General features: G+C 38.7%; 1 protein-coding gene and 1 long non-coding RNA gene across 2 annotated transcripts in view; one reads left to right on the top strand and one right to left on the bottom strand.

Moving 5' to 3' along the window:
* Positions 1-634: 634 nt before the first annotated feature.
* Positions 635-7,758, bottom strand: LOC309835812. Its single transcript, XR_014298050.1, has 3 exons — positions 7,199-7,758; positions 3,582-3,703; positions 635-867 (listed from the first exon to the last, which is right to left on the bottom strand). It is a non-coding gene; the product is annotated as an uncharacterized lncRNA (long non-coding RNA).
* An 812-nt stretch (positions 7,759-8,570) lies between these two features.
* The window catches only part of IPO5 (importin 5), a 41,123-nt gene continuing 23,719 nt past the window's right edge, over positions 8,571-25,974 (top strand). Inside the window, exons 1-9 of the mRNA XM_082675975.1 lie at positions 8,571-8,738; positions 14,571-14,651; positions 17,102-17,294; positions 19,371-19,473; positions 20,859-20,955; positions 21,174-21,278; positions 23,595-23,717; positions 23,804-23,924; positions 25,874-25,961. Of these exons, the coding sequence (XP_082532101.1) occupies positions 8,649-8,738; positions 14,571-14,651; positions 17,102-17,294; positions 19,371-19,473; positions 20,859-20,955; positions 21,174-21,278; positions 23,595-23,717; positions 23,804-23,924; positions 25,874-25,961 (1,001 nt within the window). The 5' untranslated portion in view covers positions 8,571-8,648. The remainder of the gene's footprint in view (positions 8,739-14,570; positions 14,652-17,101; positions 17,295-19,370; positions 19,474-20,858; positions 20,956-21,173; positions 21,279-23,594; positions 23,718-23,803; positions 23,925-25,873; positions 25,962-25,974) is intronic.

Genomic DNA, 25,974 nt, shown 5'->3' with positions numbered 1-25,974 from the left:
ATGAAGATTTGGTCTTATGTGTTTTTCTGAGAACGTTATAGCTCTAGCTCCCACATTGAGGTTTGTGCTTCATTTTGAGATTTGTATTCGGTGCAAAGTAGCAGTCCAGCTTCATTCTTTTGCATGTGGATATCCAGTTATACCAGCAACCTTCGTTAAAATGACTGTTCTTTCACACTGAATGGTCTTGGTACCTGTATACATCAGCATTCTCCAAAGAACCATTAGGATATATTATAGAGAGATTTATTTTAACGAATTAGGTACCATGATTGTTAGGCCTGGCATGTCTGAAATCGTCGGGCAGGCCAACATGTGGAAATTCAGATAAAAGTTGATTTTGTAGTCTGGAGTCTGAAATTTGCAAAGGAAGCCAGCAGGTTTTTCTATGTTGCAGTCTTGAAGCAGAATTGCTTCTTTCTCTGTAAACCTCAGTCTTTGCTATCAAGGCCTTCCATTGGTTGAATGAGACTCACTCACCTTATGGAGGGTAATCGGCTTTACTTAGATCAACTAATTGTAAATGTTACTTACATCCACAATACCTTCACAGCAACATCTAGACTGTGTTTGACCAAACAACTGGGCACCATAGCCTAGGCAGGTTGAAACAAAATTAACCATCACAGCACCCTTGTCAAAAATCAACTGACCACAAATAGAAAGTTTATTTCTAGATTCTCTATTTATTCTCATTAATCTATGGGTCTATCCTTATGCCAGTAGCACAGCGTTTTGATTATTGTAGCTTTGTGGTAAGCTTAAAAATCAAGGTGTGAGTCCTCCAATTTTGTTTTGTTCAAGATTCTTTTGGTTCTTTGTAGTCTCTTGCAACTCATACGAATTTTAGGATCAGCTTGTCCATTTCTGAAAAAAAAAAAAAAGAAGTTGAAAGTTTGATAGGTGTTGCCTTAAATCGATAGATGAATTTGGGGAGTATTGCCATCTTAATATTAAGTCTTCCAATCCATGCATATGGGATGTCTTTCCATTTATCTAGGTCTTCATAAATTTCTTTTAGCTATATTTTATGATTTTCATGAAAGTGTTTTACTTCTTTTGTTAAATTTGTTCATGAGTATTATATTATTTTTTGATGCTATTATAAATGGGATTTCCTTAATTTCATTTTTTTTGATTGGTCATTGCTAGCGTATAGAAATATAATGGATTTTTGTATATTGATCTTGTGTCCTGCAACCTTGCTGAATTTATTTATTCTAATAGCATTTTTGTGAATTCATCAGGATTTTTTCCTATACAAGATCAGGTCATCTGTGAATCTCCAGTACAATGTTGAAAAGAAATTGTGAGAATGGACATTCTTGTCTTATTCTTGATCTCAGGAAGAAAGCATTCATTTTTTTCCCAGTAAGTATGATATTAGCTGTGGGTTTTTCATGGATGGCTTTTATCAGGTTGAGGAAGTTTTCTTCTATTCTTATTTTGTTGAGTGTTTTGTTGGGTTTTTTTTAATCACGAAAGGGTGTTGGATTCTGTCAAACACTTCTTCTGCATCAACTGAGATGATCATGTGATCTTTGTACTTTATTCTATTAGTATATTACATTGATTGATTTTCTTATATACTAACCTGGCATTCCTGGGATAAATTCCACTTGGTCATGATATATAATCCTTTTTATATGTTGCTGGATTCAATTTTCTATGATTTTGTTGAGAATTTTTGCATCAATATTTATACTGGTATGTAGTTTTCTTTTTTTTTAATTTATTTATTTTATTTGTTTTTGGCTGCATTGGATCTTCGTTGCTGTGCGTGGGCTTTCTCTAGTTGCAGCGAGTGGGGGCTACTCTTCATTGTGGTGTGTGGGCTGCTCATTGCGGTGGCTTCTCGTTGCGGAGCACATGCTCTAGGGACACGGGCTTCAGTAGTTGTGGCTCGCGGGCTCTGGAGCACAGGCTCAGTAGTTGTGGCGCACGGGCTTAGTTGCTCTGCGGCATGTGGGATCTTCCCGGACCAGGGCTCGAACCTGCGCCCCCTGCATTGGCAGGTGGATTCTTAACCACTGCGCCACCAGGGAAGCCTTGTACATAGTTTTTCTGAGCTATTTTTCTTTGGTTTTAGTATCAGGTTAACACTGGCCTCATAAAATAAGTGTTCACTCTGCTCCTAATTTTTGGAAGAGTTTAAGAAAGATTGGTGCTAACTCTTCTTTGAATGTTTGGTAGAACATTCATTTACAGTGAGGACATCTAGTCCTGGAATTTTGTGACAAGTCTTTTTAATTATTAATTCTATTCAGTTCTTTGTTACAGGTCTATTCAGATTTCTATTTCTTGAATTCACTTTCGAAATTGTGATTTTTCTAGGAATTTTCCCATTTCGTCTAGGTTATCTAATTTGTTAGCATACAATTGTTCATAGCATTCCTTTATAATTCTTTTTATTTCTGAAAGTTTGGTAGTGATGTCCTCTTTTATTTCTGATTTTAGTAATTTGAGTCTTCTTTTTTCCTGGTCACTCTAGCCCAAAGTTTGTCAATTTTTTTTGATGTGTTCAAAGAAACAACTTTTTTTTTCTGTATTGTTTTTCTATTTCCTACTTCATTTATTTCCTTTTCTTGTTTATTATTTCTTCTGCTTGCTTTAGGTTTTGTTTGCCCCTTTTCTAGTTTCTAAGAAACTAGATTAGATTATTGATTTGAGGTCTGTCCTTTTTAATGAAGATGCTTACAACTCTGAATTTCCCTATGGGAACTGCTTTCACTACATCCCATAAGTTTTGGTATCTTATGTTTTCATTTTCATTCATCTCAGTATTTCCTAATTTCTCTTGTGACTTCTCCAAGCCATTTGTTATTTAGGAGGGTGATGATTAATTTCCACTTACTTGTGAATTTCCTTTTGTTCTTGAATTCTAATTTCATTTTACTGTGGATGGAGAACATATTTCATATGATTCCAATCCTTTTAAACATACTGAGGCTTGTTTTATGGTCTAACATAAGATCTATCCTGGAGAATGTTCCCTATGCACTTGAGAAGAATGTATATTCTGCTGTCGTTGGATGGAGTGTCTTACAGATAGATATGTTAGGTCTTCTATTTCCTGTCAATCTTCTGCCTAGTGGTCCTATCCATTATTGAAAGTGGAAATTGAAGTCTCCAACTATTTTGTTGAATTTCTCCCTTCAGTTCTGTCAAGTTTTACTTCACGTATTTTGGGGCTCTGTTGATAGGTACATGTGTTTATAATTGTTAAGTCTTCCTGATTGATTGACCCTTTTATCATAATAAAATGTCCTCCTTTGTCTCTGACAACAATTTTTTCTTAAAATTTATTTTGTCTGACATTAATATAGTCATTTCAGCTCTCTTTTGGATACTGTTTGTGTGTATATCTTTTTCCATTCTCTTATTTTCACCCTATTTGTGTTCTAAGAAAAAACATTAAACTTAAAAACTAAACTGTGGTTTTTAAATCCACTTACCACATTAAATGAAAATAATCAACATCAAAATTATAAAAGATATTCTTCCTTCCCCCATCTCTTAACCAGTCCTGATTTAACCCATAAGGATTTATTCCACAGGATCAAATTTGGAGTCTTACTTACCTTCTAAAGGTTCACAAATCTATTTAATGTCCAGCCAGCAGGGAAAGGAAATTCCTAAGCGAGGAACACGCTCAGAAAGTGCTGTACCATGTCTTCAAATCCCTGAGACTCAACTCGGAAAACTGGAAGCAACGGAAAGCCCTATAAGGTAACTGATTTTCACTTGGTGACAAGTCACTTCCTAAATCTAAATGAAAAAGGTATTCAGGACACCTATGTTTAGCTAGTTGGTTATTTTATTCTCTAGGAAAGCACAGTCCAATAAAAATATAATGTGAACTACAAATGCAAATCACATACGTAAATTTTAAAGTTTCTAGTAGCCATATATTAAAAAGAGAAAATAGTCAAATTTATTAATATAGTTAATAATGATAGCTTATTAGTAAATATAATAATATATTTTATTTAACCTAATATAATATCATTTCTACATGTGACCAATATAAAATTATGATTCTTAATTTCCTACTGTCTTTGAAATTTACACTTAAAGCACACCTTAATGCAAACTAGCCACATTTCAAATGATCAATAGCCATAATGGCTAGTGGCTGCCACATTGGACAGTGCAACTGTAGTATTTAAAGCTGAAAATGGCCTTGAAATCCTCTGTGCTGATCAAGTCAAACCCCAAAATTTTTTCTTAACCGCAATTATTATGCATTGCTTATATAATACGAGTATAAAAACGTAATAAACAGGTAGATGTGCAATCAGCATTAAATTTACAAATTTTGGAGGTTCCAATCTGCATTAGTAATGACAGCCAGCATTTATTAAGCGTTTGCTCTATGCCAGGCTCTATGCCAGGTATTTTAAAACATGGTGAAAGGTACTCCTGTTATCTCTGTTTCATAGAAGATGAAACTGGGGCTAAGAAAAGTTAATTAACTTAGGCAAGATCAAGCAGCATGTACGTTGTGAAGCCATTATTTGAACTCTCATGCTGGCTGGCTCTGGAGCCTGTGAGCCTGGCCTCCAAATTCTACTGCCTCCCTAAAATGAATCCAACCACCCGCAGACATGCGGTGAATTTCGTATGTAAAACTATGAGAGAGCGAGCAAAAGGAACAGAGGCCAAATTTCCCCTGCCTGTGTTCCATTCAGCAATTTGCTGAGGGCCTATTGTGTGCAGTGCCCTTGGGAATAAGGTTTCACTCACCCCTGGCTGGCATGCTCTGACTGAAACTCACTGCTCCAGAGAGGGGCTTGAACATTTTGATAAAAAGCAGCTGAAGAAATGTGAACTGTTCAGCTTTTTTATTTTCAGTAAACAACTTTTCAACAGTTCTCATCTTTTTTGCTGGCTCTTGTCTAGGCAACTGATAACATCAGTACGGGAAAGAGAAATCTTCTTTATCAGCCCAGTGTCTATTAACTATTCTTTAATCCATCCACATACTATTTTATTCTGCATAATTGAAAGACTAATAGAAAATATACATCTATATTTTATACACACACAACTGTGATTACACATTTATATCACATGCAGCTTTAAGAGTAATTACTTATTTAAGGTCTATTTGTTATTTAGCACCCAAATCCATCTAACTAATAATAGCTGACAATTACCGAGTAACTACTATGCAGACACCATGCTATGTGCATTTACAAATACTATCCTTTTACAGCACTCCTATGAAGAAGTATTATTCCCATTTTACAGATGAGGAAACAAAGCCAACCTTTTTTCTTTGTACCATGTTAACTATTAATACAAACATCTGTAAATAACACCATCACCTTAAATCTGTGTACAGTTACAGATTATAATACTTTCATTTATACCATGTAAACTGACCCTCATAATAAGTAGTGATACAGAAAGTACATGTGCTCACAACTACCAGGACAAGTAACTGTAGTTCTTTGGAGTCCTGGAGCAACTTAAAAAAAATTACAGAGTGTTCATTTGGGAGAATCTTACTTTATTTACATTCAGCACCCGATAAACCAGAAATGACAGGCAAGACCAAATTCTACCACAGCTGAGAGAAGCTTTCACAGAAGTTTTATAGGCCTGATTTCTCCAGCCTCCTCCCATTTCTAGAACATGCCCATCAACATGGAAGCCCATAAAGCCAAGAGCAGTAGCCAGAGAGGATTCTGATGCTCTCTCATTAAGGAGTCTTGCCTCCTGTAGTATTATATCATGATCAAACAGACAGTGCAGTGCCTTGTAACAAACTTCAAATATCCTAAACTACCTAGATTTCAGGTCCCAGTTGAGAGAAACTTGCAGTTTTCCATTTTTCCAACCTCACCCTTTTGTACAGGGAGTTGTAACCTAGCAAATATACCTCCAGAACTTAATAGAGGTCTCATAAGCTAAAGAGAAAGGCATCAAGAGCTGGCTGTTTTCCCAGTTAATCCGCCCAAAGCAAAGGCAGCTAATCGGGAGTGAGCAGGATTAAAAAGTTTTCTGCGCCTCCATTTCATTTCCAATTATAATTTGATGTTAGAACTTTCGTGACTAGTAATATCATACCTTAACAACCATTATTATTCCATCTTATAGATGAGAAATTGAGCTTTAAAGACATTAAGTGCCTACTCAAGTTCACATAACTAGTAAGAAACTAAAGACCCAAATCCATTCAACCCAAGTTCAAGGTTCTTTACCTTATACCATCTAATCTGCTTTGGAAATAAATGTCTATTCTTGTGAACTGCCTTTATACAATATCTAAGCTATTTTCTTTTGGGAAGAGAACACTCATAAAACAAACAGGACTCTCTCCATGGGAAATCAGTTTCAAGTGCAATAAATTCCGAGAAGGCTGAGCATTACAGACTCTCCAAAAATGGCAGGCAGGCCTGCTGCTGAAAGGACAGTTCCCACCTAATAGGTTTTCTGGATACCAAAACTGGTCTCAATTGTCAGGATGTCTGTTATCCACCCCAAGTTTATAGGAATTTCTCCCATTAGGGAATCTCTTTATTCATTACCCTTAAAAATCTCCTCCTTCCCTTTTGATTAGATGCTTACAATATTAAAATAAGGATGGGCTGTCACTGCATATTCTAGCAGTTGATGTCACCACTAATACTAACTTGTTTTGTCTCTAGCCTGAAATAATTTTATGCTTTTTTGCCTCATCAAAAAACAAGCTTCCTATTTAGACAAATCCATAGAATTATGTCAGAATTTCTATTATTTAAGAATTATTTAACAAATATATGTAATCTACACAGTCATTGCCTATAAAAACACATATTACAACAGGTGTTAGATCAGGCCATCCTCTGAGCAAGTGTGTAGGCAACTCATCTTACTTCACTGGTAACTAGTCACTAAAATGGGTGTTTTAGTATGTAATCCCCCAAATCTTAATAACCTTGGGTGAGGTAATAAAGCCTCCTCAAACTCCAGACATGCCAACTGCAAAAAAACAAAACAAACAAAAAAAACAAAATCTACCCCAAATTAATGTACATAATGGTCTGTCTTTGAAGAAATGTATTATGAGAATGACAAGTTGTCACATCTAAGAAACATCAAATCTACCAAGCTAGGTCGGCAGACCTCTTATAGAGAACCCTATCACTGTCACAGATAAAACTTTCTAAGGGAGTTTTTTCCACGAATCAGTTAGAATCCTTTACAATACCTTGGCTGGCAATCACAATTTCATGTGGATCCCAGGGATTCTGGACACAGTGGCCTGGATTCTAACGTACAGGCAAGGTTTATCATTCATTCAAAAGCAAACGTTTTAAGTGGACCTTCAAAGACCAGAACCTCAACAGAATAGTCAACAGGAAATTGAATTCCCTAAGTTAAATACTATGAGCGGCCGGAAGTGTAGTAGTCTCTATCGCACTCAGAGCGGAAACTTCTCACTAGAAACTGTCTTTTTGAGGCAGAAATGAATTGTGTTATTTTCTCCACCGTCAACCTTAACCCAATGCATTGGACATAGTAGGGGCTCAAGAGAAGTGCCCTTTGATTGGAACACTACTGCTCCCTCAGCCTTTGGCAGCTCCAGAAAAGGCAGATTGGGGTATTATCTATGCATTAGTCTACTTCAGTTGAAACGAGGTCTCTGAGCCCCTAAGGACGGATGTGAATCAAACATTTATTGAGAAATCAACCCTACAAGCCTGTGTTTCTTTAGGAAAGGCGGGGGGGTCTTAACTTTCCTCTATCATTGAAAGAATGGGACCCCAAAACAAGGAATTCAAAGGAATAGTCTAGGATACTGGGGTGGGAAGAGGGGGAGGCAAGTGTGCTACGTGGCCACTGAGGACGACAGCGGGCTGGGAGTGGGTAGGCCTGGCGGGGGGGCCTGGGCCTGAGTAACCCCTCTTCCGGGTGAGTCACTGGTGAGCCTGGTGGGAGGAAGGGGCGGCCTGAGGCATAGCCCTTGGGGAGGTCGGAGGGTCTGACTGATGGAGGGATCTCTGGAGCTGGGGGTGGAATTAAAGTAGGAAGTGGATTTTGAAATCCACTCTGAGGTGGGGGGTCTAGGGCTCCAGGGGCCGGGGGACTGGGGCTGGGGCCGCTCCTCGGGTCGCAGGGAGGGGCTGCCGGGCAGCAGGGGAGGAGACTTGCCAGCCCGCGGCGCCGAAATCTCCCGCGCTCCGGAGCTGGCCCCTCCTCCCCAGCCGGGCCTCACGCCCCTCACCGCCGCCAGGCCCGCCAGCCGGCTCCTCCCGCTTTCCCCGCGACGCAAGCCGCGGCCACAGGAGCCACCACGTCCCCGCCCCGCCACCGCCCGCGCCAAGCCGGGCGGTCGGTCGCGCCCCGCCAGTGACGGCACTGCAGGGTGCGTGGCCAATCGGCTCGGCCCGCGAGCAGACGGTCTCGGCCCCGCCCCTCGCACCCAGGGCCAATGGGGCACCGGCGCTGGCGGCCCCGGTGGGGTGAGGGGTCGCGAGGCCCCGCCCTGTCCTCCCCTTTCCCCTTTGCCCCGCCCTTTCCCGCCCGGCCCCCCAGCCCCGTGTAGCTGCTGGTGCCGGTCCTCGCGCTGGGCCCGCCCCCGCCCCTCCCGCCGGCCCGCCAGCGCGCCTCACGGCTCCTGTCTCCCCTCCCTCCTTCTCTCTCTCACGCCTAGCGCAATGGCGGCCGGCGCGGCGGAGCAGCAACAGTTCTACCTACTCCTGGGAAACCTGCTCAGCCCCGACAATGTGGTCCGGAAACAGGCAGAGGTAACCGAGCTCGCCCCCCCCGGCCCCCGACTCCGCGCCCCGGCCGGCGCGCCGATCCTTCCCGCGACGCCGCCCGCTGGGCCTTCGCCGCTCAGCCGCGGCGGCGCAGGCCGGGCCGGGCGGGCGGCGGCCGCGCAGCCCACGTGTGAGTCGGCCGTCGGCTCCCAGCGGTGCCCCCCGGGCCCTTCCGGCCCTTGCAGCCGCGGCGCCAGTTGCCTCCCCGTCGCCGCTCGCGCACACGTGCGGCCGCTGCTGACAAGCTGCCCCCGCCCAGATGGGGAAGCCGGGCGGCGGGGTGGAGTGTGGGATGTGGGGCGGGCCCCGGGGCTCCCCTCGCCCCTTTCCCGCTTTATCCCTCTGGGCGCCTCCCCCGGCCTTCCAGCTGCGGTCCCACCCTGCCCAGCTCTGTGGTCCCCCAGACCCTGGCTGCTCCCTGACCCGTCACCCCTGCTTCTCTCCTGCCCCTCACTCTTAACACTGTCTGCCCCTCGCTTCCCCATCCCTTCCTATTGAAATGTGCCTTGCCTTCTCGCCTTCTTTCCACCTGTTTACATTTAGTCCTCTTTCTCGTTCTGGTTCCTAACATCAGAAGCCGGATTTCCCTCCCCCCCTCCGCCCCCAGTTTTGTGAAGTTGCCGTTAGGATTTCTTTCTAAGCAGCTTGCACCGTTAGTTTGCCCATCCTTCGGATACATTTTGTTTGATCTCTAGAGATTTGTGGTCTCATAAATGGGATGTTCTGGGACTTCCGTTGTCTAACTGGGCCAATGCCATATATTTAAGCCTTTAATTTCACTAAATCTAGCCTGAATCTCTCTCTCTTTTTTTTTTTTAACAACCTCTGGCTCCTGACCTCCAAAATGTGGAGCTGTAGATAAAGTTTCAAGAGACAGTATTTCAAATGTCTCTGCAAGTTCATTTACCAGTGTAGCTGTAAGGCGCACTTGGTTCTGTAGAAGACTGTTGTTATACTAAGCCCTGAGATGCGATTTGAGACGCTTCAAGGGAAGGGCAGAAATTTTCCAGTTCCTGTAAAGTGCGTTATCAGACCCTATCCTCAAAGTTGATTATATATGGAGTTCTTTGCAACCATGTGATTGAAGATTTTTTATAAGAGTCAGTGAAGGATGTTCAGCCAGATACTCTTACGGATCAAAAATTTATTTGGTACATAGGTAATGAAATTGGGGGACAAATCCTCTTCTAGATTCACGAGCTTTTATAGTTATTTTTAAAATCACAACATCATTCTTACTTTAAATAGATGGAGGGTCTGCTGCTTATGCTTAGTGGTTTTATGATCCGTGAAGTAAATACACTGGAAGTTCAGTTCTGAATGAAAAGTGCTTTAAACAACTATTAACTTTATCCTAATGACTTTCAATTCATTTCTTATACACATTCAGGGTAAAAGTTCAAACTGCAAATAGTTTGGGTTTCTTTTTGGCTGCGCAGCGCGGCTTGTGGGATCTTAGTTCCCCAGCCAGGGATTGAACCCCGGCCATGGCAGTGAAAGTGCTGAGTCCTAACCACTGGACTGCCGGGGAGTTCCCTGCAAATAGTTTTTTTATGCCATTCCCCAAAGGTAACCACTTTTAAGTGTCTTGTGAATCTTCCTTGCAAATATCCTTATAGGCGTGTATGTATACATTGATTTTTTTTTACATGAATGGGCTTATAGTACGCATCCTGTTGTGCAGACTTGGAATTTTCACTCAGTATATTTCAATTGCCACATAAGAGGGTTTTTTTTTAAAGCAGCAATGGATGCTCAACCAACCACCTATGAATGGATGTTGAGGTTTCCATTGTCCTGCTCGTAAAAATAATTCTGTACATTGGAGTACATGTATATTATCTTTTCAGACTTTAACAGGTTTATTTGTAGAATATTTAAAAGTTGTATTTGTCCGTACCTTAGAAGTGATGTGCATTTTTAGTTGCATCAGCTCGCACTGCTATCAGAGGGATGTGATGAGCCTATAAAAACATTTTAATGCTTTCTGCTAACTCTAGAGGTAATTTTTCACCAAAATAAATTCTTAATCCCAACCCATGATAGAAATTTCCATGTGTTACAAAGCAGAACAGCATTGTAATTAGTAAGCTAGTTTAATTCTCCCTCTTCCCTCCAGTTGCTTAAGTCTCTATTGTCAAGCCTAGTGGGGAATCTCTCTTCTATTGAACTAAATACCAATGTCTGGTTTAGCTTGAATTCCGGTTGGTGCCTGTTGTAAATCTTTTATCACTCCCATCAATTTGGGGATGGTTAGCAGCATTCAGCACATTTTCTCATAAAGAACAATTGAAAATAAGTACTGTTAGTCTTTTTATTCTGAGTGAAAACATTCAGTTACTATATTTTTACTTTCATTGTATATCCTGGGACTGTATTAATATGTAAACTAAGTACTATAATATAGAATTTTCTTAATTTGACAGAAAAAAAGGTAAATGTTTGAGGGGAAGCTCCCTAGCACCATGTAATATAGTACTAATCTGGCCTGTAAATAGAGCTTCTCAGGAAAGCAAAATGTTTGAAAAAGAAATGGCCGCACATAACAATACCTTAATACCACATTTTTCCCTTTTGCCGTACGAAATAAGCCCTTTATAAGTGATCAAACTAAATAAAATTGAGTATTACAGTCTGATATAGCAAATACAGAATTGTTTTTTGAAGTAAAGAATTGTCAAGGGCTCAATAAATATCTTTGTAATTTACTCAGTCAAAATAAAAATACTTAGTTGACACATAAATACCAAACTGTTGACTAAGGTGACTTGTTTTATATTCAAATATGAAGTCAGGTACAGTAAAAGACTTATTGTTATATATTGTTGAAATCATTGAATGACTTCAAAACTTGAAAAAGTTATAAAACTTTTTCCATTGTATAAACCATTTGGTAGGCTTTATATTTTATTTTTATTAAATCTTAAAGGATTTTTCTCTTTAACTTTACAAAAAAAAATGACGCGCCCCTGGTGGCTCAGTGGTTGAGAGTCCGCCTGCCGATGCAGGGGACACGGGTTCGTGCCCAGGTCCGGGAAGATCCCACATGCCGCAGAGCGGCTGGGCCCGTGAACCAGGGCCGCTGAGCCTGCGTGTCCGTCCGGAGCCTGTGCTCCTCCATGGGAGGGGCCGCAACGGTGAGAGGCCCACGTACCACAAAAAAAGAAAAAAAAATTTTTTCTGGTATTTGAAGAAATGATTTAAATGCCCGTAAGTCTTAAAAATTTAATAATTAACATGAATACGTTGATAATTGACAGGTATTCCAGAGTTGAATGTCCATGGCATTCATGACTAGACATTTTTATATGACATAAACTTGAGTAATCACTAATCACGTGCATGGATTTTATATTCCCAGTTTTTTCCATTGACTTGTTCCTCATTGATTGTAGTACAGCACTTCATTAATGAGATTTGAATTGAAAGAGGTCAATGTATTGAAAATTTTACCTGATTTTTGAGGAACCAGGGTGTTTCCTAGGTAAAAGTTGTTTGTCCCATCTTTACATTTCCATATACATGGAGGCTTGCCATAAATATTTATGGAATGAGTGAGATGAGTGCATTTTGGCATTTTTCCTTTCTGGGGCTGGGGGGTGAACTCTGCTTTCCATTGTGGGATTGTGTATGGTGGTATCAAACGGAATGAACTTTTATTTGCAATAACACTGGTAGCATTCATTGAACCTGCCTGGGCTAGAGCTAGGAATATTCTTAGAAAAATTCTTTGCATTTGCTGTACTCTAGTGTGCCAGGTGCTGGAAATACCATGAGGAAGAGATACCATCTCTGTCTTTGTGGAACTCAGTCTATTTAGGCTAAGAGAAAGTTGTTCTTTTGACTTAATGGCTGTGTTCTTTTTGCCAGACTTTATCCTTGACTAGTGTCATGGTGTAAATGTAATACTAGATCTGGATTGCCATGCTGGGACATATCAAATGGGGAGAACCCTCTCAGGAGTCAGATGTCATACTAAACTCTCCTTCCATTGACTTTTAATTTGTTGTGGAATAGAGTTTACTATTTGACTTACTCTTTATAGCAAGTTTTCTGAGACTGGTATCTTAGTGAAGAGTTTTTTATCCCCAAAACTTGATTTAGACCACTGGAAATTTAAGTGTTAAACATATATAGCATCTACAGGGCATTAGGGGCTAAGCTACAAGGAATAAAAAGACATTTTTATTATACTGTAAGAGACTTTGTTTAAATGAAAAAAACTGCTGGTTTTTGAGTTGCTTTGATAAAGATTAAGTGAAAAATCTCAAGGTACAACCATTTTTGCAATCATCTTGTAGGTATCTTTACATAAATTATTATTTCTGGATAAGTAAATTCAGACCATCTTCTCAGCTGTGAAAACCTTTTGTCGCAGTTTTCAGCATTGTGTTCCTGTGTGCTTATGTACTAGAGGGGACTTGAGGTCATCAGAAGATTTTGAATTGTCCTTTCCCCGAAATGTGTTCTTCCTCAGATTCAGCTATGTTTGAGAAGTTTGAAAACTGTATAGCGCTGCCTAAATAGAACTGGTTGTTTAGTGGAGTCAGGCCCCAGAGGTGAAACCCAGAGAGAGCATTCAGTGTCAGGGAGATTTGGGGTACAGCTGGCCTCGGAAGAACAGAATTCTTTCTACTATTTATTGTCTGTGACCTTGAGCAAGTCATTTAACTTCTGAGCCTTTATTTTCTTATCTGTCAGTATCCCAGGGATACCACGGAGCACTAGGTAAATGGGAGATAGGGATTCTGAGAAGCACAGTTGTCCTTTCCTTGTCCTCATCACCTCTGTCTAGAGGGAAACTAGGTAGATTATAGAGGATGGTAGCAGAGCAGACAAGCTCTTTGAATTTAGACGGCTGAGAAATTAACATGTTATCTACATTATTAACCTTCAAGTGGATAGATGAGAATAGAATATTTACTAAGAGGCTTCTTGGAAAACAATTCCAAGTGTACTTAAAATAATGATTACTTTTCCACCTTAAAAGACTGACGTTAGAAATTGTATGCATGCACATGAATCTACACTTGAGTTTACTTTTGTAGACATCATATACTTCGGGCTTATTTTTGGATCCGCTCTATCTACCTTTTAATTGGCGTCAATTTTTTTTACTGTTAAACAATTTGCTCTCATTTTACGTTATTATTGGAGAAGGAAAGAAGTGTCCTGAGTCACAAAACCTAGATGTCTAGATTTATTGAAATGATATTAAGTTTCCTGGCCAACTTTCTCCTGACCATATTCATTTGTTTACGTATATAATATGGTTTCGGTATAATCTTTGCTTGAAAGAAAATGTAGCATAAAGAAGTTGAATATTTGCCCTTTCTCTGACTTGCTTCATCTGAGGGTATTTCTCTGGTGGTTGTTAAGTAGTAACTTGAACCAATTCTACATCATTTGGTCTAAAAAATGTTGACAAGATAAGCAGTTTCCATGATGTAAGAGGATATTGAGTGAGCACTTCACAGCATGGTAGCTCAACGCTGGTCAAGTTTTTGGTTCTCTTAGGCCTTGAGTTCTGTTAATCACAGAAGAGCCTAAGGTAAGAAAATGTGCACATACATTAGAAAAATCTAGTTAAGAGACAAAGGTGGAAAGGAACTTGGTAAGTAACTTCTTCAGCATCCTCTTTCCTGACTTGTCTAAAGTATGTTCTTTTCACAGGAGAAAACTTTCACACCATACCTAGGTTGTTTGACTCCCCATGCATGGATCTTTCCTGCTCTTCCTTTCAGTTCTATTAATGGTGTACTCAGGACATTTTCTAACATGATATTCTAACCTTTACTGTTTTTCTTTTTCATGTAGGAAACCTATGAGAATATCCCAGGCCAGTCGAAGATCACATTCCTTTTACAAGCCATCAGAAATACAACAGCTGCTGAGGAGGTACTACTTTAATTCTTTGAATGTTACTTTCTTACAAACAGTCGTCAGAGTGGGTAATGAGAACTGTTGTTTACTGCATAGATATTACCAGAACTCTGAACTTAATTCTTTGTTAAAAGCTACTTTGGAGTTACAATTTTTTTGAAATACTCTGTATTAAAAATGAGAATTTCTTTTTTTCCATATAAGATGATTACATAAAAATTATTAAATGTAAGTTAATTTTTTGGTAGCTATAAAAATTTTTCTTCCTTGGAACAATTCATTCTAGAGGAGGAAATTGAATTCATTCAGTGTTTTAATGTATTGCCAAATGAAAAAATACTTTTTGTCTTTAAAACTTTTATGCATATAGCTATTTCTGGGTGGTGAAGAAAACGTGCTACAGATGTGTAAGGACAAAGACACACTTTGCTACAATCCTTTAAAAATCATGGTTTTCAGCAAATTACTATACTAAATTCAAATATATAGTTTGTTACTGCTTCTCTGCATTTAGCTGCTTTTTCTCAAAAGTAATATCCTTGTATATAGTTAATGTTAATTGAAAATCCTCTCTTATGGAAAAGGCATCAAAATACCCAAGTGTAGAAAACTTACTCCACCTACGAAACATTGCATTAGAATTTGTAAAGTGAGACTTCATTGCTAACAGTCACACTATATGTAAAATGCTTATATTAACACATGATGGAAATGAAGTCACACTAAATCCTATATAATGTTACACCTGCCTTCTTTTAGTCAGTTTAAACTGGCAATTTAGTGTTTTCTGATAACACTTAGAAAACACTATAATAAAGTGCCCTAGTTTTTTTTAAAACAGGTGACAAAAGGCACTTCTTCACCTTTGTAACATACTGTTTTTCTTTAATTCAAAATAAACGTCAAATATGAGGATAAACATAGAAGTAACTTAAATCTCTAAAATAGTTGGCTATTTTAATTCTTGAAGATTGATGCAGGTTAGCTGCAAAACAAGTTTTAAAGCCAAGAATAATGTGAAAATTATTGAATTTTATTTCTAAAAGCCTATTTTGAACCCTATTTAGATCCTGCTTTGACTTAGGAATTAGATGATTATGAACTAGCCTCAGCATCTTCATGATTCAGTGTATGTGTGAGAAGAATTGCACCAATTTTAACCACTGTTTAACCTCTCTGAATCCTTTGTAGAGCATAAATTAAAATTTTTAAGAAGTTTGCTATCAGCCAGAAGTGATTCAAATAAGATTTCTCAGTGAGAAGTAAATGGAGGGAAAAAAATGGCAAATTTTATTTGTATGGTTTAATTCTTTTTGTTGTTGTTGGTCATAGTCTCAAAGTAATTATAGTGATAATGAGTACCTGCAGTCCAGAAAAAAAGAACATGAAAAATCGGGTTTAATATTTTCAATGGTTTATTGACTTTTTATGATAAAATTTTAGAATGGCATTTGTCTCAGCTTTTCTTTTGATACTCTGAATGAATATTACACAGAAAGTGCCAAATTTAAATACATTTTACAAATCTGAAAATGGGATAAGAATATACACATTGTTGAGATTAGGGCTTTTTAGATATGGGGAACTTGTGATGTTTGTTTGCATGAATGAAGTATAAAGATAAATGGATTTTTTAAATTAATTTATTTTTGGCTGCGTTGGGTCTTTGTTGCTGTGCACGGGCTTTCTCTAGTTGTGGCGAGCGGGAGCTACTCTTCGTTGTGGTCCGTGGGCTTATTGCAGTGGCTTCTTTTGTTGTGGAGCACAGGCTCTAGGTACACGGACTTCAGTAGTTGTGGCTCACAGGCTCTAGAGCACAGGCTCAGTGGTTGTGGCGCATGGGCTTAGTTGCTCCACGGCATGTGGGATCTTCCTGGACCAGGGCTCGAACACGTGTCCCCTGCATTGGCAGGAGGATTCTTAACCACTGCGCCACCAGGGAAGTCCCAGATAAATGGATTTGATAGCGCTTTATCTAAGAGGCTAATGAAAGGGCGATGATACAGTAAGATTGGCCAGGCTGGGAGCATAAGATTAAGTAGGAAAGGTACTTTATTCACTAGAATGAGAGCCAGATGGGGAAGTAAGAAAAGAGCATTTTATAGGGTTTGCGATTTATATTAAGATTTGTTTTTCTCCAAAGAATATATTTAAAATAAGAATTAAAGACAGGTTTGTCATTGCTAAGATATGTGTTCCTATTCAAGATCTAATATGTTCAAGGCTTTTCCTCAGCTCTAAACAAATAGCTTTTGTGTGGCATTTTCTGTACAGTAGACTGATGTGATTAGGAAGATTTTTATGTATTTTACCTATTATTTGTTTTAAAACTCTTAACAAAATACTTTTGAAATGAATTGTAAAACTAGAATAGTAAAGTACATCAATGGCAGAGTGAATGTAGCTTGTTGGAAATTTTTTCTCCAGTAAGACACCAAGTTATTAACAATGTTACCTATTTATAGGCTAGACAAATGGCTGCCGTTCTCCTAAGACGTCTTTTGTCCTCTGCATTTGATGAAGTCTATCCAACTCTTCCCACTGATGTTCAGACTGCCATCAAGAGTGAACTACTAATGATTATTCAAATGGAAACACAGTCTAGCATGAGGAAAAAAATTTGTGATATTGCTGCAGAGCTGGCCAGGAATTTGATAGGTATGTGTGCAAATACGTTTATCATTATGTTATTGAACAAAATGAGTACATATATCTTTTTTTTTTTTTTTTTTTTTGCGGTATGCGGGCCTCTCACTGTTGTGGCCTCCCCCGTTGCGGAGCACAGGCTCCGGACGCGCAGGCCCAGCGACCATGGCCCACGGGCCCAGCTGCTCCGCGGCATGTGGGAACCTCCTGGACCGGGGCACGAACCCATGTCCCCTGCATCGGCAGGCGGACTCTCAACCACTGAGCCACCAGGGAAGCCCTATTTTTTTTTTAAGTGGAATCTTGGAGGAAGACTCACAAATACTTGAGTATCATTTATTCTGTTCGAAATGAGAGTGATTATGGATTCTGCATTTAAAGCCAAAAATTACAGATGTTTGTGAAATGCAGATGTAATTAATACTTACCTATTGATCTTCAAAACTATTTCTCTGTGTGGAGAAATAATTTTCTAGTTTTATTTTCTCCTTAATCTGTAGTTTTGAAAGCATAGTTTAACTTATAAACCTGCCAGTAGAAATAGAATTCAGTGGACTCCAGGCGGGTTTTTTTTTTTTTTTTTTTTTTGCGGTATGCAGGCCTCTCACTGTTGTGGCCTCTCCCGTTGTGGAGTACAGGCTCTGGACGCGCAGGCTTAGCGGCCATGGCTCACGGGCCCAGCCGCTCCGCGGCATGTGGGATCTTCCCGGACCGGGGCATGAACCCGTGTCCCCTGCATCGGCAGGCGGACTCTCAACCACTGCGCCACCAGGGAAGCCCTCCAGGTGGATTTTTGCTGTTAAAGTTGTGTTTATGAATTAAGCACATATGCTTATTATACTACTATAGTTCATTATTAAATACCCAGAAATATTTTTAGAGGATAAGGTAAATGAAAACACCTAAAAATGCATTTTATCTGCAGCCAGAACTCTTTTTGGTCTCACTAAAAACATTAATGATATAATTGGATATGCTGTGTTATTTTTTTTCACAGATTCATACATGTGATTTTAAACTTGGTTCATTTAGGTGGCATTTTTAAAGGTTGAAAAGAATACCTCACTGAGATAAGGCTAACTGGGAGAATTTTGCTAGTTGTGCTTAGTAAATTATGACACAATTTTTTAATCTCCACTACTAGTAATGCAGATGTTCAATTCAACTTACTGATACAACAAATTCCTAAAAACTAATAGGAAACATTAAATTTTTATATTTTAAGTAAGTTCTAAACCCACAGAAACTTGAATTTTTTTAACTAGGGAAGTTCTATTTTCAAGTTTTTTAAGTGTGCAGATAGGAATTTTTATAGATTACATCATTTCTAACTCAAAATCACTTAATAATGGAAGCATTTCCAGAATGTTTCAAAGTGCTCTCTCCATAAATTTTTTTGTCAGCACACTACCCACTTCAGAGAAGTTCAGCAAATGGGGGGGAAATTTTTTTTTTTTTTAATGCATAACTCATCTGTATTTTCTATAACTCTTAAGTTCTTTGTGACAGTAAAACCAGTGAGTCTCTTAACTTGTACAGTAGAATTTTGTAGTGGTTCATTTTTGTCACAAAGTATCACAAAAATCTATATTTTAAAATCTTGTTAAAACACAAACACATTGATAACATCCTATAGTACTTAAAACTGCACAGTGTGAGCACAGCTCTGGGATTCCCATTCCCATTCTCCAGTTTGCAAGTAATAAATATTTTGGTTTTAAGACTTGTTACCAAATATTGGCTTTGCCTGCTTTTTAAACTCTTTAATAACAAATAGTACGTATGAAAGATTCAACCAGTCCAGTAGTCAAAAGTGTGCTTCCTTTTCTCCAGATCCCACTCCTGAGAAATAACCACTGCTGATGGTCTGTGCTTATGTAACCCAGATGCACACAATTGCTTTTACTAGCTTATAATGCCAGTTTATGGTGGAAGGACTTGATTTTATTGGAATTTTTGTAAAAACAGAACGGGTGACATTTTCTACAGCCACATATTTTGAATGAGCCTTACGAAATGAAAGGATTCACTCTTGATATTTTGAAGTTTTGATTTACACAGGTTATGCCTGGATTTCTTTCCTTTTAGATGAGGATGGCAACAACCAATGGCCTGAAGGTCTGAAGTTCCTTTTTGATTCAGTCAGCTCTCAAAATGTGGGACTGCGGGAAGCTGCCCTTCATATTTTCTGGTATACACATTGATCTAATTTGGGGGGGAAATTTAATGTTATGAGTGCCCAAAGCACATTTCAATTGATTATTTTAGTCTAGCTTAACTTTTTAGCCTTAAATAATGCCTTTAGATAAGCTTTGTATTTGTGTTGGAAGCAAAATTGAAAAGAACAAAGCTTTTCGTTTTCCATTATGATCCTTTTTTGTATACGGGGATTCTCTGCTATTTTATTTCTTTCCTTTGTCTTTTATGATTCTGAAAAAATTTCTGGGACAGTTTCTTCCTTAGGAGATTGACACAGTACCAGCTGTAGCTTTTAGAAAGCCACTTTAATAATGGCATCTGGAAGCAGAGAAAGAATGCTGGTGAATCCCCACTGTCTTCTGGGTCTTCTGTGACCAAGCTTTAGAAAAACATAATATTTTAATAACCTCATTTATAAGTAAATGATCTAAGTTTAGAATTAAATGATTAACTGCATTTTAAAAAGTTTGGCCTACTGTACAGTTCTACTGCATTTAAAATATACAGTTGAATTTATAACTTATCAAGACCATATACATTTTTTTTGAGATCTACCTTAAGACTAGATATTACACCATTTTCTATTTTAGTTGTCAAGTGTATCTTTATATCAGTAGTCCAAATTGGAGAATTAAGTAAAAGTATTCAGTTTAATTATTTACCACCTTTAAAGTAGAGCAGAACTTGGACTGCCTGGATCACCAAGGCTGGGAGTTGATTGTGAGCATGGTCATTACAGTTACCACCTGAACCCCTGTGCTTGCTCTTGTCCCATCCTGCACTTCAGGTCAGCTTCCCCCTGAGACAGTGATAAGGATAAAGCAGAGAGCTGGGATGGGTGTGCACCTGGGTCGCCTCTACTCCCAGTCTGATTCCACTGTGTTTGTTTTCTGTTCACCTGACCCCAAAATAGGATTGCTTGGAAAATGGGTAGATGAAGTCCAGCCTTAAGGATTAATGTAAACTTTTAAGTCAGTTAGACACGTAATTAGATGTATAATGTAGTTTTTTTTTTAATAAATTTATTTTATTTTTGGCTGCGTTTGGTCTTCATTGCTGTGCACGAACTTTCTCTAGTTGTGGCGAGCGGGGGCTACTCTTTGTTGCGGTGTGCGGGCTTCTCATTGCAGTGGCTTCTCTTGTTGCAGAGCACAGGCTCTAGGCAAGTGGGCTTCAGTAGTTGTGGCTCGCAGGCTCTAGAGCACAGGCTCAGTAGTTGTGGCGCACAGGCTTAGTTGCTCCGCGGCATGTGGGATCTTACCGGACCAGGGCTCGAACCCATGTCCCCTGCACTGGCAGGTGGATTCTTAACCACTGCGCCACCAGGGAAGCCCCTATAATGTGGTTTTTAAAGCATGCCTTGGATCATTTTTTCAGGAACTTTCCTGGAATTTTTGGAAATCAACAGCAGCACTATTTAGACGTCATCAAACGGATGTTAGTTCAGTGTATGCAAGATCAGGAACATCCATCGGTAAATAATTTCAATTCCGTTAATATTAACACCTAATTTAATATAGCACCTAACTTGTGAAAGAAATCTATGTGTTTGGAGATCGTCTTTGCTTTTATACTTTAAAATATAACTACTAGTTTTACTGATAAAGAAAATTTTCATCTTGAGTAAGAAAACTTGAACTTGCATCTATTAAGAATTTCTCGTGTTTGGCATTTTTACTCTCTTCATTTTAGATCAGGACATTATCTGCTAGAGCTACCGCTGCATTTATACTTGCAAACGAACATAATGTTGCCCTGTTCAAACATTTTGCAGACTTGTTACCCGGATTCTTACAGGTAAGAAAACAGTTTAGAATAGGTGATAATTATATCCTTAGTGGTTTTCTGTTGCTTATATTCTCATCAGAGTTCTGTAATGCATTCATTTATTCAATAAATATTTGTTGCCTACTATGTGCCAGCTGGGGATACAGCAATGAACAAAACATGCAAATCTCTGTCCCCGTTGAGTTAATATCTTTTGTCTTTGACAGACCTTTGGTCTCTTAGTTTCAGATTTTTTCTATAAGGCAAATGATACGAGCAATTTATGTTTATTATTGAATATGTAATCACATAGGTTATTTCCATTAGAACAACCAAATAACCTATGAAATGTAATGCCCATTTTTACATAAGGAGAAACTAAGGAGGAGAGGGTAAGAAACTTGCCCAAGGTCACAGTGTTGGTAAGTGGTGAAATCATGCACAATTGAAACCCCAATTGGACTGCAGTCCTTACTGTTAAATACAGGGCTTGTAACAGTTTGTCTTATAAAGTAAGTAGTTTATGGTTAGTTGACATTATTGGATTCCATTATTTTAAGGACATCTGCCTCAATCAGAAAGTGAAGTAAGCTTGGGTGAGTTAGAGTAGTTATGCTCAACCTAGTCAGCCCTCAAACCCCCTTTATAACAAGTATTTTATAACTTTCCATAGTCCTTCTTAAAATGAAATGCATAGTAGCAATTCATGTACACATACAAGTTTTTAAAATATCAATGTATGGCCTTAAGTGGATACAAAGAAGAAATAGAAAGTAATGTCTAATAAAATGGCATACTTTTCCACATATAAATGCTAGGGCCTGACCACAACAAAGACACAGTAGACTGGGTGATTTCTAAGTGATCTATACAAATGCAGTAGCTAAAAATGTGGACTGATACAGAGGTATCATCGGCGGTTCGAACACCATGATTTCTGTTACTGTTGGTGATTTGAACTGGTGATTTCCAGAAATGGTGACGTTCTGGACAAAACAAAATATGTATTCCTTCTCAATTTATACAGTATTTACATTTTGCGGGGGGTGGGGACATCATGGTACATTAAAACCAGGCAAAAAATAATTTGTGAGTTAGGTTCTAGGTTCAGATCATTATAAATGAGATTTTCATTTATGTAAGTGTCTGGCATAATCATGCAAGATGCATGATAAGAAAGTCAGATGAGTTCTTCGTAAGCATTTGTGTCACAGATGTAGGACATATAGTACCCCTGGCCTTTGTATTTCCTCAATCTGTGACAACCAAGAAGCACTTCCTGAGAGGAATAGTGCCCCTGCTGAGGACCAGGTTAGAGAGGATTTAGGGGAGCTAAAACTAAAGGTTCATATGTGATAGAGTTATTACCAGAACTTAGTAGAAACTTTTTTCCCTGTGCTATTAAGCTGAAAAGATAGTTTAGGTCAATGACAAAACATTAACTGATGAAACATTCTATTGTTTTAGTAGTTGATTATCTACAAATCTTTTTTTTTAAATTTTATTTATTTATTTTTGGCAGCGTTGGGTCTTCGTTGCTGCATGCGGGCTTTCTCTAGTTGCAGCGAGCGGGGGCTACTCTTCGTTGTGGTGCGAGGGCTTCTCATTGTGGTGGCTTCTCTTGTTGCAGAGCATGGGCTCTAGGCACACAGGCTCAGTAGTTGTGGCTCACGGGCTTAGTTACTTCGCGGCATGTGGGATCATCCCAGACCAGGGCTCGAACCCACGTCCCTTGCATTGGCAGGTGGATTCTTAACCACTGCGCCACCAGGGAAGTCCCTTATCTACAAGTCTTGAGTTACACATTATTTAAGTCTAATTTCAGATTTTTCTTCCTTTGAATTTAGAATAAGGTAAAATGTTAGAACTTTTAGGAGTTGTGACTCTGAAATAGGCAAAGGTAGATACAAAATGCATACTTAAATTCCACAGTGACCAAACTTGACATCAAAGAGAAATAAATCGGGTGATATTGGACACTTTAAATGTATCATAGGATCTAGTATTTACTACATGTGTGGGTATTGGAAGGACAGAGAAAAAGGGATTCCTTCTGGTTATGAAAAAATTCTTTGCCAGTCTTAAGTGTTGTTGTGGTTATTATAGTTGCACTGGTTTTAATTTTTACTTAGGTTTCAATCTTTATGTGTTTATAGTTAACATTAGGTAAAAGGAAAATATATATGTGGTTGTAGGTAGAATATCTGCATAATGTTGATTGCTAAGTTATTACTCAGTGAAAAAGAATACTAGTACTTCTTTTTTGTCTGCCTCTTGATGTTCTGGCCAATGAGGCATCATAAAGTGACTCTTGAACACAGACCTTATTTATTTCACCTTTTCTAGGCTGTAAATGACTCATGCTACCAGAATGATGATTCGGTCCTAAAATCCCTTGTTGAGATTGCAGACACTGTTCCAAAGTATTTACGTCCTCATTTGGAAGCAACTTTACAGCTAAGTCTGAAGGTAAATTAAATACTTAGGTAAATGTTCCGTTTCTTATTTTCCGTGAATAAACTACTAAATATATACAAGTATGTCTTTTTTTGTAGTTGTGTGGAGACACCAGCCTCAATAATATGCAACGCCAGCTTGCCCTTGAAGTAATTGTGACCCTCTCTGAGACTGCAGCTGCTATGTTAAGAAAACATACCAATATTGTTGCACAGACTAGTAAGTCAAAAGTCTTTAAGTAGTTGGTGTTACGGTGGCAAAATTGTTGGATAAGTTTGCTGAGAGTTGTGCGAGTCCACAGATTCTGTTGGTAGAAGGAATGTCCTTTCAAACTCAGGTGATTCTGGGGAAATGCACTTGTACTTCTTAACTGCATGGACCCAACATGATGGCCATGCTGCAGCACCCTGAAACCTCAGAACAGCAGGCATGACTTATAATACCTGGAAGTAGATCGAAAGATATACAGGACCTCTATGGGGAAAATTGGATGACGCATTGAAAGACTAATAGCAGAAGCAAATATTAGTACTCCTCAAATTAACCTAAAAATTCAATATAATTTTAGCCAGAATCACAATAGAATTGGTCATGATAAGATTGATTCTAAACTTTGTGTGGAAGAACATAGGGCCTGGAGTAGCCAAGACAATTTTGATGAATAAAGTACAGATCTTGCCTGTCAGCTATGACGATTTAGAGTTTGTTGATGGTGCAGGTAATAGATGAGTTGGATAGAACGAAAGGGTCCAGGAGCAGATCCACTCACATGGAGACAGAATGGACTTAAAAAGGTAATTCATCAAAGGTCGTTGGCACAACTGGTTATTTCTATGGGAAAAACATATCCCAACTTCAAATATTTTATGAAACCCAATTTTCGGTTGATAAAACGTGAAATAATAGATACATTTTATAAGTAAAGCTTTTAATAGTAGAAAGTGATTTTTTTTTTAAGACTGAGTCAGAAACCATAGATGCAAACATTACTAAATTTGTACTAAATTTGACCATCCAAATACATCATGAGTGAAATTAAAAGATAAGCCACAGACTGAGAGAAAGTAGTTCATTGCACACACATCAACAAAGTTTTGGTGTCCAGAAAATAGAAGCTGGGAACTTACTGGATTCCATTATTTTAAGGACATCTGCCCCCAATCAGAAAGTGAAGTAAGCTTGGGTGAGTTAGAGTAGTTATGCTCAACCTAGTCAGCCCTCAAACCCCCTTTTATAACAAGTATTTTATAACTTTCCATAGTCTTTCTTAAAATGAAATGCATAGTAACAGTTCGCAATAGAGGAATCTGAAATAGCTATTAAACACTGCTCAGTCTCCATAAATACAGATGTAATTAACTATCAAATACCAACTGTCAGAAAGTTTGACAATATCAAGTGTCGATGAAGGGTGTGGAGCAGAGAGAACTCACAGGAGCGCTTCACACCTTGCACAATATACAGACAGGCCTCCTTTGACCTTCCCATAGGAATCAAGTCTATGCCGCCACTATGGAGAGCAGTTCAGTGGGTTTTAGTAATATTAAAGATACTTGTAACAATTTAATGCCCTGAACTCACACTTGTCAAGGAGATATGTATAAGAATCTCATCAAAGCAAATTTTGTAATAGGAAAAAAATTAGGAACAACTGAAATGTCCACCAACAGGATAGTGTGTTTATATAATGAAATGCTATGAAGTAATGCAAATGGAATCCATGTGTGCTGAGAAAAAAGCAAATTGCCAAAGGATATATATAGTGATACCATTTATTATATAAAAGTAAAATCTTGGAATAGTACTATATGTTATACATAGAGGAAACTATATAGTTCAAGTGTAAAAACAGTTTGGTAATGAGAAACATTGATTTTATTATGGTGCTTGCTTCTGGTGAGGGAGGAAGAGGACGTAACAGGATTTGGAATATCTGACTTTTATCCTTAATGTTGCTTCTTAAAAAGAACAAGATCTAAAGCCAGTGTGATAAAAAAGGTAAAAATGTAACAAACCAGATTTGGGGAGAACAGGCAAATAATTTTTTTGTTTTACTCTTAGAAGCAAAGCAAATCCTTTGTTTTTTACTTCTTAAAGTTGTTAGTACATGGTGATATTGACAAAATTAAAGAGACAGTCTTCGGGTATGAAATAATTATTTTCTTTAGTTCCTCAGATGTTAGCCATGATGGTGGACCTTGAAGAGGATGAGGACTGGGCAAATGCGGACGAACTAGAAGATGATGATTTTGACAGGTAGTCACACAGA

The sequence above is a fragment of the Grampus griseus genome, assembly GCF_964374135.1.
Source record: "Grampus griseus genome assembly, chromosome: 18".
Classification (NCBI taxonomy): domain Eukaryota; kingdom Metazoa; phylum Chordata; class Mammalia; order Artiodactyla; family Delphinidae; genus Grampus; species Grampus griseus.
Note: the sequence above shows the minus strand (reverse complement) of the source record. Positions and strands in the feature narration are given on the sequence as shown.